The sequence below is a fragment of the Rhamphochromis longiceps genome, linkage group LG4, assembly GCF_057381845.1.
Source record: "Rhamphochromis longiceps isolate RC_006_pf linkage group LG4, R_longiceps_female_GT1.1, whole genome shotgun sequence".
Lineage (NCBI taxonomy): Eukaryota > Metazoa > Chordata > Actinopteri > Cichliformes > Cichlidae > Rhamphochromis > Rhamphochromis longiceps.
In genome coordinates this window covers 30,299,316-30,315,675 of record NC_140560.1, presented here as the reverse complement: position 1 = coordinate 30,315,675, position 16,360 = coordinate 30,299,316, and the positions used below count along the sequence as shown (strand labels likewise).

Genomic DNA, 16,360 nt, shown 5'->3' with positions numbered 1-16,360 from the left:
AACAGGGTGACAAAAACACACATTTCTTCTAAAGGAACCAGCGAGTATTATGGATAAAGCACAGGTTGTCTTTGCCAATAAAATAAAATAAAATACAAAAAAATAAAAAGTAAAATAAACAAAAGGCTAATGCTATGAAAATAACATGCCCATGTGAATTCACAGGCCAACGGCTGATTTCTTTATTGTTTTTTGTGATTTCAGCTTCATGCTTGAGTACGTGACATGCACATACTTGTCACCATTTAGTAGTCTCTCCCTTCCTTACATAGACCCCCCCCCCTTTGTCTTTCCCAATGTTCTCTGGTTTGTGCAGTGCTCTGACCAAGCACTCTCCTTAATTGTATTTCCCCGCCCATTGATTACTTTAATGGTGGTCGATGCTACACAGTAGGCCTCTGCGTGTGTGTCTGCACCACATCAAGGTCATTCAAGTCTCCAGGGAGGCAAAATGGAAGACATACATTCACCTTGTTGTTGTCTGGAGAGCGATATGCTCGGCCTTACAAAATCAGAAGACTGACTGTGCATTGCCATACCAGTTTACATTCATTACTGCTTGGTTGTTTTCTCCATCTTATGCCAACCAAATTGTATAATTTACGACCAGATTTTCGTAGTTTTTTGCTTTGGATGTTCCTGTAATAGTTCAGCTTCTCCATATTACATACAGCGGTCATTAAACTGTCATCTCGCGTCTCTCTAGACCATCTTTTTTTCTGTCTGTAATTACTTTGAGAAATTTTAATAGTGTGATGAGCACTGTGATGAGCTGTGACCATGGTGATACAGTCTTTTTCATCTCCCCTTTGCGCAGCAGTGCAATATGTGCAGCTTAGTGAGAACGTGTTCAGATACACCAAACGCCGTATCCTCATTAAACACTGTTTTTACTATTGCAAAAGTGACATTCCGAATCTTATTAATATTTTCATTCAGTTATTCATTTTTCAATATTAATGAAAGCTGAAAATTCAGCTGAGAAATTTACCACCCCACATATACAACAGTATATTTTGCTTTTTAGTGTGGTGTTATGCATTTAAACATTGTAATAGTTGAATTTGTCACAGGTTCATGGTTCCTAGTATATATTAATAGAAACTGCACATCTATTTCCAGCCATTCACACTTAAGTGCTTAACAATGAGAAACACTGTATTGTAACATTTGGGAAAATGTTTGTAATCTTACGAAATATGGAGTACAGTTTAGTTAAACGCCTTAGTTTAAGTCCAGTGCAACAGATCTTTTCTTCACCTGTTAATTCTTCTGTAGAAGAATCCGTCTACAACTTTTACATTTATTTTTCTTTACACATTCACATCACTTCACCCGTCCATTACAACACAAACATTGCCAAGAACTTCATTTTTCCATATTTGTTAAGGCAAATGCCACACTAAATATTGTCTCTTAATCACAACAATTTTTTTGTTTTTCTTTTAGCCACACAACTAATCAAACCAACAACAAACAACAAATACTCTAATTTCTAAGTGTAGCATATCCAGTCAGCCTGTAACATAACTCCTGTTTTTGTCTTTCTTTCTATTATTTGAGTGCTAAATATGAACAAATATGAAAGTTATCCCTGTTGGGAACAATACAAAGAGAACAGAAAACAAATAAGATGTCATAGATTGTAATCATCTATAAAGTCCCTACTGTGTCTTTGTGATTATATTCATTTATCAGTATTCTGTTTCCTTCTTCATCTTAATATAATTTCTTTCACAGCCCCGTGGAGCTACGAGACTCTATTCACTTTGGGCTTTCTTTAGGTGGTCTGTATCCACCCTGACCAGGTCAGAGTCTTCAGTCACCTCCAACAGAGTATCTATTTCGGGGCTGTCTACACTGACAAGCTCCCCTTCCTCCACCTCCACGTGCACACCCATCCCGTTCTCCTCTCCCCCTGGCTGAACCTCGGCTTCGCTCACTTCTACCATCTCCGTGTTCTGCACCACCTCCTCCTCCCCTTCCCGGATCTTCTTAACATGGAAGGTAAAAGGGGGAACGCGGTACACGGAGGTCTTGGAACGAGCATACATCTTGTGGTCAGGGGTGAGTGACTTCTTCATCTTCTCTTTGGAACTCTTTATCTTTGCCCTGCGCTCCTGGTTGGGAGTCATGCGGGTCCCGAGCTTGCCCATCTTCTTCTCAAGACTGTGCTTAGTTTTCTCCAGGTTGTCACGGGTTCTCTGTCTTGTCTTCTCCAAGTTTTCACGGGTTCTCTGCTTGGTCTTCTCCAAGTTTTCCTTGGTTTTTAGTTTGGTCTTCTCAATTTTCTCTTTGGAGAAGGCTTTCTTTATGTTATCGACTTGCTCTTTTGTGGTGCGTTGGAGGCGCTTTGTACGAGTCTCTATGAGCTCCTCTTCAATCACCACCTCTTCATCTGAATTAAGATTGTCTGGGAGTCCCTCCTGTCCCTCTTCAGGGATTTGCTCAAGGCCCTCCGCTGTTTTACTTTCTACCGCCTCTGCTGTCTTGGATTTGGATGCCTTTGGTGGCTTCACTTGGTCCTAAGGGACAAAATAGAAAAGAAAGAAAGAGAGAAGAGCATTAAGCCACTGTAGCAGAGTGAGCGAGACTGAGTTAAACACGCTTTACAACAATTTTTACAAACATTTCAATGGACATGATGTTTCATTAATTGTATTATATGAATAATGTAAAAATAGCATATGTTTCAATATGTTTTCAAATGTACCACCTATACAAAATTAAGATAATGGGCAACGGAATTGCAAATATCACCCTGAAACTCTGCAGAGTCATGCCTCATCAAGTAGTCAGTGTAAACATGTCACTGTGTGCAGCTGGTGCGGAGTGCCATCTAGTGGTGTCACTTATATGCTGAAAATTGTGCAAACAAAATGGTTTTAAATTTTTAGTTATGAAAGATAAAAGAATGTAGCCTGGCATATTTATAGGTATTATATGGCATGTCTTTAAAACACTAGTAAAACCTGAAAGGAATCCTATATTATCTGCAACTTTAGTCATAATGAAACTGAAGCTCACAATTTGTTCATCTAACCACAGGTTTATTTCCTGCCACTTACATATCATTTCTGTATAAAAGTCTGAAGACCTAATCTTCAGTTAAATCTCTCAGTAGACAATTTCAGCTTGTGTTTGGTCGGCAAAAGTGTTGATAATAAAATGCAGAATAAAGACTGGTGGTTAAATTTCACTGGAAATACTTAGTGGTTAGAATAGTTTCGGTTTAGCACATAATGCAAAGTGCAGCAGTTTCAGAGATGACCAGAAATTGCTGCATACATAAGCCCAGAAGCAGGACCATAGTATTTGTTCTATGCAAAGCTACACGGGAAGGTATCACCCTGTCAAACCACTTGGATGTGCATCTATTTGAATACCCCCCTACAAGTTACAATAAAACTAAAACAAAACCTTAAATCAAAGCACTTAAATTTTTTCATTTTACATCTGTCAACAAAGTAGACCACATTTCCATGTTGTTTGGCAGGACAGTGTCATTCCAGATATCCACAAAGGGAGGAGCAGTACTATGATAGAAATGTGATTCCCCCAACTGTCAGTTACTGATAGAGGGATCAGTCGACCCACCCTGCTGAACCACACCTCAGTACACCATCACTATAGTCACTGACTTTGTAGATACACATGAAAAAAATCAGTAATTCATGAGACCAACCTAGATATTTAGGAATATTTAGGATGTTCACAGTCTGACATCTAGGTTCAAATACCAATGAGTGTTTACATCTGAAGTTAATTTAAGAGGCATAAAAGGCCTCATATCTATTTTGTCTAATATCAGTCCGCTAAAGAGCCACAATCAGACAAATAATTATCCTGCAGAACACGGACTCAGATGAAACAGACACAGCGCTGCTCGCATGTAGCAAAGGTTTGTTTATCATCTCCACTATGAGGGACGACACATCTTTATTTGAAAATTGTAAAAAGAAACATTTCAATAAGGTGGGAATAATTTGTCAGCCACTGTTATTATAAGCTGCTATAATTACAATGCATACACCTAAATGCGAATACTGCCTAGGCAGTAGTCACCCTTTCACACTTTAAATGACAATTTAGGTAACTTGATGGTGGAGTAAATAGCATTTCAGTCATTTCACAGCAAGAATACTCATTGTTCTTTCTTGCCTTTTGCATGTTCTCCCTGTACCTGTGTGGGTTTCCTAAGTTAACTTGTGATTCTAAACTGACTGCTGATGTGATGTAGATAAAGTGCTTCAAGTACATAGGACAAATGCTGCATAAATGTGACATCTAAAGCAGCGGTCCCCAACCTTTTTTGCACCATGGACCGGTTTATGCCCGACAATATTTTCACGGACCGGCCTTTAAGGTGCCTTTAAGGCGCCTTTAAGGCGGATAAATACAACAAAATAAAACTAGTACCGGTACTGAAAAAAAGAAGATTTATTCATAACACACGTGAAAAGACCCAGGAAAACCGAGTTAACGATAAAAACGATAACAAAATAACGCTGAAAACCGATAAAAACCCTGAAAACCATACATTTCACACCTGAACCTCAACTCTCGCGGCCCGGTACCAAACGACTCACGGACTGGTACCGGTCTGAGGCCCCGGGGTTGGGGACCGCTGATCTAAAGTACATTGAGGGGTCAGTAAGACTTTAAAAGCTGAATTACACTGCATCAGCATTAGCTACCAGCATAAACCGCCATTCTGAAACAACACATTACAAACACAGGGGCTTTTTTTCTTGTGTGGCCCTAAATTGTGTTTTGGTTCCTTTACTTGTCACATGGTCATCAAAATTTTAAGAATCCCTGCTCTAAGTTGGCTTAAGGTTTGAAAGTTATAGTTTTTTGATAATTAATAGTTTCCTACTGTAATATAACAACTGTAATATCACTAGTATAACACTAAATATTACGTGACCTGTATTATCAGCTCTTATTCCTAACTTGTAAAAGACAAACAGCTGTCAGATCACATCAGTAGCACATATCTCTGCACCATTCAAATACTGCCACGCGATCCTATCATAAAATGGACATTGCAACCATATTCAGCACTGTATATAGTATAAACCTGCTCGACCCACTCTGTGTGGGTTTATTTTAGGCTGGCCTTTCCCGCTCTCTGGATTCCATGTACTGTTCTCTGGCTGCTGACTACTGCACCACTAAGAAGCTCCCTCCCTTCCCCTCCCACACAGCAACGGATAAACACAACGCTCTATCACCATAGCAACCACCCCCTCATGCTGTCTCTGGTGGGTAGTGAGGTGAAGTTTAGCTGGACAAACAACTGACATGTCTACAACAATATATTGGCACATGTTCGGCAGTTGCTGAGCATATTCCTCTTAAACTAAAATATATACTGCAAATGTTTTGCAGGTTAGCTCAGTGAGCACAGTAGGGCTGAGTAATGAGATGATAATTAAATATATTTTTGAACGCATAAACACATAATACTGCAACAGATTCCCATTTGCTGTTGTAAAATGTGACCTCATATATAAGACAACTTCTATATACACACTTCATGATAGCCACACACAGAATTAAATGTGTTCATTTAATTAAATTCATTTAATTTATTTAGGTGACCTTAGAAAGTATACACCAGCTCCTCCTCCCCTTCTCAGATTTTCCTGCAGAATTTTTATGTGCAAATATATACATTATATTATTTGTGTCTTGTGCTTTTGACATAACACAAAGAAAAGGCATGAAAATGGCGTAACTGAGAGCAAGTATGAGCAATGTAAGCCGACAGAAACAGAGACACTGTTATTCGCAGTTTTTCCCATGAAGCTATACTGAGCGCTTGAAAAGAAAGTGTGGAGCCAATGGAAAACAGCAGTGCCTGGCAGGAAACAGGTGAAATCATACATAACATTGTTATACTGCACCTCACTAGAGCTATGTAATGCAAATCAAATCATTGGCCGAAATACTTTTGTGAGAAAAATGACAAACGTTTTACTTAAAACTGATGAAGAAAAAAAGCATTGCTCCTTCAGCATTTTCTATTCTCTTTTATTCATTTTTGTCTCGTTCTGTCCTAAATATTTACCGTAAAAGCTGCTTTTTTTAAAACTAGAAAGTGTATCTCGACCAGTTCCATTTTGGCCAACACTGCAATCCATGATTGTCTGTTTTAAGATAGTTCCTAAACATAAATATATGACAAACAAAGAAAAAAACCCTTTATATGGATGCCTCTTTTTTGCGATATAGCCTATAAGTCTAGTTGCAACATGTTAGAGTGTAGAGATCAACATTTCAGTATTTAAGGCTATTCCTCAAACCTAGTCTACGACTTAAACACATGCTATATACAAATCTATTTGTCACAAGCTTACGTGAGCTCTAAGAATAACTCTGTTAGAAATTATAATGATGAATCTGAGTACTGCGTCGCACTTCACATTTATAAAATTTTCAATTAGCCTTTCTAGGCTCATGGGAAAGTTTCACTGTTTACATTCTGAAAACCTGATACAGCCCACTCTATGGAAACTGTGATAAACCCTGTCTGGGTTTAAGAGCGAGATTACAAGTTGAGAGATTAACACTGATTTACATAAAAAGCGAATCACTCAACACGAAACACTCCACTGCAGCAAAGTTTTTGTACAGGACTTTGAGTGATTTCCTTAACAGTTGCAGCATTGCCGTTTGTCTCTTCCTGTGTGCACGCCCCTTAAGAGCTTGAGGACAAATATAGTAATTCCATTTGCGTCCCTGTGTTACCTTCCTTACTCCTTCCACTTTAATCGCTGTGGAAAAGTGAGCACTGTATTTCTGTGTGCGTTTGCTAACAAGCTCCAGGGGAAAAGTGACGGAGTAAGTGCGCTCTACTCAACGAATGGCGTGAATCCTAGAAAAAGAAAAAGGTGGAAAACAGCTAAATCAATTATGGAAAAACAGTTGAACCAGAAAAGTGAAGCAGGAAAAGATTAAAACACTGAGAATCATTACACCTGTGGGAGATCAAACCCTCTGGCTTTGAGGAAATTGGTTTTTAATGAAAAATTCAACAACAATTTAATTAAAACTCTTTACAGCAGCACCTTTTAATTGTCAGAGGCTTAATGTTACTAGTCTGACTCATACAGTCTGTTACCAAGGACAACAGAGGAAACAGTGTCCTCAATTAGCACTATACTGAGACAACAGACGTTCTGACTAAAGCTGCTGGCATGTCGCTGTCTCTCTATCTGCTAAAAGACCCTTACTAACCCACTGTGTTGAACATTCTTGCATACTTATTGTGTCGCTGACAAGATTTTAGCATCATTTTGTCAAGCCAAGATGATTAAAAGTCAGAAGTGTTGCACATGCACAACACAGTGACTGTGTTCTCTGCTCAGCACGTGTCTAGAAGGTGGTTGCGCAGCTTTCAGTTTGTGGTATGTGTAATCATAATGTAAAGGTGTTTGTGGCTTTGTTCTGCTTTGATTAACTGCAAACATTTGGTTTTTTTTAATTCCCTACTTGCACCTATGATAAATGTCAGATTTAAAAAACCAACGCAGTTCATTAATTACTGATGTTGCCTTTGGTACGTAGCAAGCCGGACTATTGTTAGATAATCAACCCGTGCCAATAAAACAGACAACCCTGATCCACCTACTCAAGTGAAAAACAGACACACACCAATCCTTTTGGGGCAGTGTGATGAAAGGCCTCTCCAGTGAGTCACAGGAGCAGCTGTCTGATCCTTAGCAGTCCTTGCAGCTGTGCACTTAGCTTTCACAATGAGTGATCTCATTGACCCGTATGCCCCCCCCCGAGAACTGAAAAAGGCTAAATGAAAGATTGACAAGAAGCAGAGTAGAAGGTTTGTGTGTTAGAGCGTTGCAATGGCCTGAATCACGATGCTTTGATCCCCAACGAGTGTGTGGAGGTTAAAATAAGGACATTAATGTACTCTGGTCATTAATATTGAGGCCTCCCACGCTTTCCCAAATAAGGCTCAAGCAATGCACAGATGACTAGATTAGCTGCGTTCTACTTCAGGCAGTTTGGGGTTTGCGACTAAGAATACAATGTTTCATGAAGCTCCCCTATTCGTTTTACACAAATTGCCCTGACGGCATCTTGTTAAAGTGTCCTGTGGGTTATGGGGCAAAAACAGCCACTTCAGCTGTCTGTAGTCACATTCATTGCAAAAAAGAGGACTTCTTTATACCACGCAGTCAATACGGCAATGCCATGTTATATTTTATACCACAGGAAGGGAGTTTCTTGTTTTTTTTCTCTTGCAGTAATTTGTTATTTTATAAATGGGGAAGCCCTTTTCCCCAGCCCAGCCTTCCCACATCCATTACTGTGAAACCACTGGAATCCCAGCTGGGTTAGTTTCATGCAAAGATGGAAAATTTACTTTTCCATTTACGTCCCTGTCCGAGCTAAAAGCCAGAGTGCTGGAAACGTATTATATAACATGGTATTATATCCAAATGTATTATATCCAAGGTAAGAATAGGATGTAGTTTTAGAAATGATCAAATCTCACATTTTAAAATGTTCAGTGTGTGTATGCATGCATTTGCATAATCTACTATGAACATGTCTTCTTTAAGGGACAGTGTTATTATTGTAACCTTATTCTTTTCTGCAAAAAAAAAAAAGCCAATTACTGCTTTATAATATTATGTAATGTTATAATCAAGTAAGTGCATTTTACTCATGTTAACGCAACACTCAACCAAATCAGTAACTGACTCTAGTATTAATTCACAGCAAATTAATGATGATGATGACATATTAAAAATGGGATTGCCGTCAATTCAGTAACTCATCAATGTTATTGTACACTTAGTCTTAATTATGTACTTATATGTGAGCTTACAAGCACATTTCACCTTCAAAGTTCGCCTCTTACACTGTTAACATAATTTAAGTACTGTTTCCATTATTTATAGATTAATTATCCAAAACATCCATGTGCATGCAAAATCTAATGCCAAGGGTACACAAAACCCACGGTGTCCTGGCACACGCTGAGTGACAGCCTATAATTCACATGCCAGTGACAAGAAGAGCAAGCCGTCACAGCAGCAGCGAAACATACCACTGGGAAACCTGACTGTAGCACTTTAGACTGTCGGCTTGCACAGTCCAGATCTTACTTTCACATGCACTCATGTTAAATTACAAGAATAACATTTGGTCATATTAATAGTAAACATATCTATATGTCTTTAAGAGACACCTATATATGCAGGGAGTCGTGAAGTGTCCACTTACAGTAAAGATGTGTGAATGATATTCAACAGGAAAGCTTTCGATTGAACAAATCTTATATACAATTGACAGCATATACACAATTACAAGAAATACAAAGAGAAACATCCACATTTGCCATTTGTAATTCAATTTATCAATCAAATGGTACTCCACATTGTTAAACTCACACCCACTCAATGAAATAGGACACTATGGCATTTCGTTGCATTGCTACTGGTGTATTTATAGCAACAGGCAACATATCATTTGGCCAACTTTATTTTTTTTTGGCTGTGCTCTTGTAGATGAAGGGTGTGCCTAGTCCCTACAAATCTTGGAATAAACAGCCCAGAGAGTATCAGAAGCTTCCACCAAGTTGTGATGTGGTATGAGGACACATGTCTGTTAGCTGGCCAAGAAGCTGGATGACAACTACAAATGACAAAATTGAGGGGTGGCCCGATCAGTGCCCCAGCTGGTAAATCATGTCTGCTGCTGTGGGATGGGGATGTTTGGTGAGATGGGAAGGCAGCTGTGGCTTGAATTCAGGACACATGAAATATGGTTATTTTAAAATACGCACCACAGAATGATCTCTTGCAGAGCAAGGCAAACAGCTCACACGAAAACATTAGATATAAAGATAATGCTGATACATACGCACACTGATGTCGCAGGTAATGGTGAGGGTTTTTTGGTTTTCATGCGTAACACAACACTAGCCCCATTTCCTTTAAACAACATCTCTATGCACTATGTCAAAATCTCCCTAGTGCACTACATCCTGTCAATCACATATTCTCTGTAAGTGCTGTGTAAGACTGAGCTGACACAGTGGCTAACTTAAGCAATCACAGGCAAAATTATCAGCCATATTTAATATATTAATTCAAAAATATATATACACATGTACACTGTTTTCACGTGTTGAAGTAGCAAGGGGTCCTCTTTCTGCTGTATAAACTGTATACTTTAGCGTGAGAAGCACAGGAAGGGATAGAGTAACACTCTCAGCAAATCCAACCTCAGCTTCTGGTGAAACCACACCGTGCTGTACACTTGATCTGAAAAAGTAGATCAGAGAGGAAATGTCCTGTATGCTTGTTTGTCAAACATTTATCCAATTATCCTACCCAACCTCTGGTCCTTAGCCAGTCTTAACTGTTCTAAATAACTGTCTTTTTCAACACAATCTTGTATATTTATGTTGTTTCCTGCAAAATAAACCAAAGCAAAGAAAACAGAAAGACAACCCGAACAATAGCAGAGGACGGCAGCTGATACACAGATGACAAAGCAGTATTTTTGCCGCAAAAGGATAATGGCTTAGGACGCTCAAAAATAAAAAGGAGTTCCAAACAGAATGAAAAAGGGCTACTGTTACTCATTGGGTTGAGCTCAGTTGTTCCCTGTTGTCAACGAAATATGTGAGAGAAGGAAAGAGAGAGTGATTAGAGGAGTACATCCAAATTTGGCAAAGAAAAGCTTAAAGCAAGAGCATTTTGACTCCATGAAGTCACAAAAGGGAAACTACCAACATGAGCATTTTGAATACCGTATCCACACAGAGTTCATCTTTGTAGCTAAGTTGTAACACTTAAACGTAGAGTCGGCAGGATCTTTCAGGGTAGAGGAGTACAGAAAGACCAACCGAAGAGAGGCTGAGAGGAGTGAATGACGTTTAAATGTAGATTAGAAGTCTGAGTGGGAGTAAAAAGGGCTAATGCAGAGTTGATGGGGAGTGATAAGGGAGAGAAACTGAGGAGGGAGGAGAACAAGTGAGTATGCTGGCAGGAGGGGCAGAGAGATGCCAGCAGGATGAATCACAACACTAACTTTGTGCTGCCGGTTGAGTGCTTTTTGGTAGAGTTTGTTGCTATTGCCTGCAAGAGTCTGCTAAGTACTTCACAACAACCCTGTATTTAATGAGCCTGAGACCCACTTTCTACCTAGAAACAAAGATTTATTGAGCTGAAAGAGCAAAAGAGCTTTGGTTGAATCGCTATGTTTGGAATAAATTGAACTGGGTTATTAAACAGTCTGGGCACGGTGAAAAGCTATAAGAGAAAAGTAGGCTTATGCTGGTGGTGAGGCTTGTTGGCTGCGATTTGAGCTCTGGAAGGTCTGTGGGGCTAGTGTGGAATAAGCAGCCTGTAACCGAGAAGCTTACATCTCCCTGATAGAGTTGACCACATGGATATCATTGTCCTTGAGCTGCAGCCAAACACACCCTAATTCCAGACACACAGCAGTACTGTCTCACACTCTGACTGACATACCCATATCATATTGCATAAACTAGATTAATCCACATAATTACATAGATAATGAGCATTACAAAACACAGAGAGATCTGATTGGTTGAATTACAGCAATTTAAAATTCATGGTTACTTTTCACATTTAAAGTAAAACTTTGCAAAATGTTGGATACCTACTAGTACATGTCATGTTTTCCTGGGTCAATCTTTGGGAGTGACCATGCACATATGCATGATCGGTCCATTCCATTAACATTAAACTGTATGTACTTGATAGATGCCAGAGCGCTCATTAATAATGATTGGTTTGCTGTGCATGTAGATATGCTAATTATTCTTTTCCCTCAAATGACACTAAATCCACTGAAGTTGACACAGCAGGACCCCGTCTTTGATACTTGTCCTCTAGTATTGCCTAGGCAGACCATATAGGATATAGTGTAGGGCTAAGTCAGTGGTAGGACCTTTTAAGGGTTTTGAAAAGCAACTGTTTAAGCCAGGAGTGGGCAATTTCCCAAGGGCCCCAAACTTAGTAGAACTAAGTTCAGTTTAAGTTCTTATGTGGTCCCTTGGTAAAATAAACTACACACCCTTGACTAAGCTAACTAAAGGCCTATAAAACTGACATAGCTGTGCCTGCTCTGTTTGGTTATGACCAATCTTTTATAATTGTCATAGAGCTGGGAAAAAAGCAGGAAGCTAAGAAAGCTCTTTGTTAGTAATCATGCTTGGGAAAGGCTAATTTCTTTTTGTGTTTCAAAAAGTAAAACTCCATCATTACTGGAATCCACCAAAAAATCCACCAAAAAATTGAGAATATTTACAGCTCTAACATTACAGCTACCATAAAGCTTTAATTAAGAAGCTGCAGTCTAGATTTATCAAATTATCTCTTGGCTCTGGGTTTATTTCCTCTGACAGCTACTGCAATCAGCAAACAAAAAACAGGAAGTATGCCTTGGTTGGAAGCACTAAAATAGTCAAATGCCTGCTGCATGAGATTAATGGGGATGAGGAAATAAACCTGGGCTCACAGTTGCTCCTCTTGATATGACATGCGATCCACAAATGGCAGCAATACCGAACGCAACAGTCAGAAAGGGTGTTAAAGACAGAGGCTCATTGAAAACACTGGTCATCTGAAGCCTACAGATTAACCAGGCGTGTCTTGTGCTGAGAGAAAAGGAAGACCCTCACAGACATGGATCTAAAACAACCTCAGAATTGTGCATAAGTTGTCCATGGGATATAGTTTAAATTGTAAACTAAAAAAAAGAAAGTGCTGTTTTTTAATTAGAGCAATTCTGGAGTTAATGAGGACTTTTTGTGATTTATTTGCTCAGGTGTGTTGTTACAAGAAACTTCATCAACAGAAATATATTTAGGCCTAAATACTTTATTATTATATTTATTATTAAATATTTGTGATATGCAATATTGTACCTTTATAACTTTGGGCTCGGTATCATGCACAAGGATACTTGGGCATGCAGACTTGAGCAGCCAGAGATCAAACCACCAACCTTTTAATTAGTAGATGACCAGCTCTACTCCTTAACAACAGCCAACCCAAGCAGGAAGCACTGAGCTCTTTAATCAAGTAAAGAGCTGAATGCTTCCCCACCCCTCTGGTTTCACCGTCACGCCCTTCTGTTACCAGGGTATCCTGAAAGCTATCGCCTTTGCAGGTTTAATTTTAAAGCATCCCTGTCAAAGCCTTTTGGGCTAAGAACTCCTAGACTATGTGGCTATTCGCATAACAAACAGCAAAAACAGACACAAGAAAAATAACCTGTAGTTAATGCAAGTAAGTAAAGTACAAAATCCTACATTGAAAAAGTTTCATTTATCTCATTCACGTTCTGCCTTCACTGACAGTGTTGAAAGCCAACATTAGCGAGGATATTGGCACAGACGCACACACACCAACACTTACACACACTCACCCGCTGGTACACTACCTGACACTAATTCCACAGATACCTAACTTAACCTCTACATAGTTTACAGTAATCCTTACCTTATCCTTAACCTAGTTCTAATCTTAAACTTTTCCCACTCTAACACATTAACACACATGGAGATGGTGGAAAGTGGTGAAACTTGACTGTGAGCCAGCTTTAAATTTGCACTGCTGCCAATATCTGTCAGTCAATTAAACTGGACACAGTGCAACCATTCACTGGCAATAAATAGACTGCGTGAGCCCAAAACAGCTACTGCAACATGGGATCACCAGCTCCTACAACTGCTTTGAAAATATCACAACGATCAAGTGCAGCCAGCGATAAGTGCGTCACAGGTGAGAAAATAGCAAGAGGTGATTCATGCTCTGTCTGCAATCATAAGTAAACAAAAATAAATTACTTAAATCTGATTTGAAAAGTTTAGTAGCTTCTTAAAAGAAAACTGCACATTTACAAACATATTTAAATAAAGAACCTGCAACATAGACAACCAAATTTACACACTGGCTTGCAGTACAACATGTAGTGTCAAAAACAGCAGGAGGCACCTGCTTTGCAGTGTAATTTAAAGGTCTAGGATCTATGATTGGATTTCTGCAAGATGCCAGTAGTGTAACCTGCTCCCACAGTGGACATCCCGGGAGGCTGATGTGAAAACGTTGTGCCTGCCAATATAGAGCCTGAAGTAAGCTCTACTCACCCGAGGCTTGCAGCCCTCAGATTCACTATTACTAATGTTTTTTAAGCAGATGCTCTGATGTTGTGTGCATAAAGTGACTGCTGCTGAATCAATTTTCTTATGCTGTCATGAGATTTATTCCAGCACAAGAGCACAAGAAAATGCCTTGCTAAAAAAGAGTTGGTCAGTGTCACATGTCATATTTTCTGACACTTGCCACGTGAAATAAAACTGAGCCTGGCCCAGTGCTCACACTCAACCACTTATGTGGTCAAGTGTGAACTTGTACAGCGTGAATGCATGAATGTTAAGTGTGCTGCTCTTCTGGGAAATCTTCACAATAAAAACGACATCTTCATCTTACATGGGAGCAGCCTGCCAACTATGTCTGCTGGGCACTTAGGGGTGGGGCGTTGGTTCTGTCTCAAGTAGCCCTTCATGCCATATTTCATGGGCATTATATTTTTATTTACACCCACTCATCTTTATATGGTTTCACTGGATAATCGCATGGAGTGGGAGAGGTCACTACCTGTCTTTATTTTCCATGGCAGCTACTGGCTTTCCCTTCACTTGTGGAAGGACAAATGCACCTCTGACTACTCAACGGCTTCTAAGTAGTGGAAAGCAAAGCTGATGAATAGTTGGTAAACATCACAGCCTGATTTAGGGTTTAGGAAAAAGTGATTCAGACATTTATGTCATGGAAACCACAGAGCGAGCCATCCTGCATCCCCCAAAAAAACTGTTAGTCCGCTTTTCATTTTCCCAACAAGGGTCAACTCATGCTGCAGTGTGAGTCTCTCTCCCTCTGGTGAGATGAGGTCTAAAGGTAGTTCTGAGAGCCTTTCAAGTGAATTTCACACTTCTTCCCAACCTTTGTTTGTGATGTGGGAAATGCAACACATCTCTAACAAGTACATATTTATATTTATAACAGCCAGATCTAATAGATTAATCATTTAATTTTCATTACTTTATGACCTACACACATAGATGCCATTTCACCTGATAGATGAGGACTTTGAAGTTGCGTCTCTTGAGCAGCTCAGACTCGTTGCTCTCCAGCTTCTTGATCTGGCCCGCCTGCTTCTCGAGGTTGCTGCGTACTGTCTTGACGTTGACGCTGACCTTGCGTACCTTCTCCAGCATTTTGTTGACAGTGTTGGCGGTGTCGATGTGATTCTTGGACAACTTAGACAGCTCCCCTTGGATGGTTGACACTGACTTCTCCATGCCTTCTTGCCGCGCCTCCAGCCCATTCTGGGTCTGCTGGATCTGGTCTACCACCCCGATAATCTTGTCGAGCAGAGACAGAATCATGACCCCATTCATCTGCGCTTCACTCTTCCCCCCCGAGCCAGTTGCCAGCACCGGATCGGTCGCCTCAGCTGGATCATCGTCATCTACTGCCGGCTCTGTGGCGGCACCCACCAGAGCGACCTCTTCATCATCGTAAGACACTTCTGCAAGGGCTCCATGCTCCTTCTTGACACCTGTATCAGCCATTGCTCTCAATTCCAAATACAAACTGCTTGCACGCTCACTACAGATAAAAATACCCTGGTGAAAAGTAATCTAGAGGAGCCACGCTGAACTCAACTTAGTCCCTTATTCTCTTTCCTACCGCTTAGACAACTTTCTTTACCACTTGTTTCCCTCTTTGTAGTTTGCTTTACAGTTAAAATTCTCTTCACCCTCAGTCTTTCGCATTCAACTTTCTCTGTCTCTCTCTGCCTCTGCTCCGGGATGCCAGCCAGCCAAGGGGAGTAGGGCCTCTCACAGCTCAAGCATGTGTACCCTGAGTCAAATGCCTCTGCTCCCTGTGAAAGCACCCAGTCACAGATTTCCCTTCTCACACCCAGCCTCCACCCATAGCTCCCCCTGCTGCTGCGGCTCCACCCTATTCTGTCCCCAAGTACAAGGCAGAACTTCCAGACTCCACCTCTTGCAGTGACATAACAGTGCTCTCAGGGAAAAAGGAAAGGTGAGTGCCACTAGGTGTGATATCACAAAAAAAGAAACATTTGGTCAACACGGGGAAATGTGACACAGTTGAAAGAGTTTTAAATCACAGCTACACTGAACAGAGTAAGTAAGTAAAGCTTATATAGAATTTTTTCAAGAACAGAAGTGCTTCAAAAACAAAAATGCAATTTAGGAAAAACTTAAGATACAACTATTTAAATGGTATAAACAGATAAAACTAAATGTAAA

General features: G+C 40.0%; 1 protein-coding gene across 1 annotated transcript; it reads right to left on the bottom strand.

Moving 5' to 3' along the window:
* Positions 1-21: 21 nt before the first annotated feature.
* Positions 22-16,106, bottom strand: cavin1a (caveolae associated protein 1a). The gene is made up of 2 exons (XM_085404445.1): positions 15,152-16,106; positions 22-2,525 (listed from the first exon to the last, which is right to left on the bottom strand). The coding sequence occupies exons 1-2, from the start codon at positions 15,650-15,652 to the stop codon at positions 1,761-1,763; spliced, it is 1,266 nt and encodes a 421-aa protein (XP_085260571.1). The 5' UTR covers positions 15,653-16,106; the 3' UTR covers positions 22-1,760.
* Positions 16,107-16,360: the final 254 nt, after the last annotated feature.

Coding starts and splice junctions, on each gene's coding strand:
- cavin1a (XM_085404445.1), bottom strand. CDS start 15,652: ATGGCTGATACAGGTGTCAAGAAGGAGCATGGAGCCCTTGCAGAAGTG. Junction 2,526..15,151: donor TCAAAGTCCTCATCTATCAG/GTGAAATGGCAT, acceptor TTTGTCCCTTAG/GACCAAGTGAAGCCACCAAA.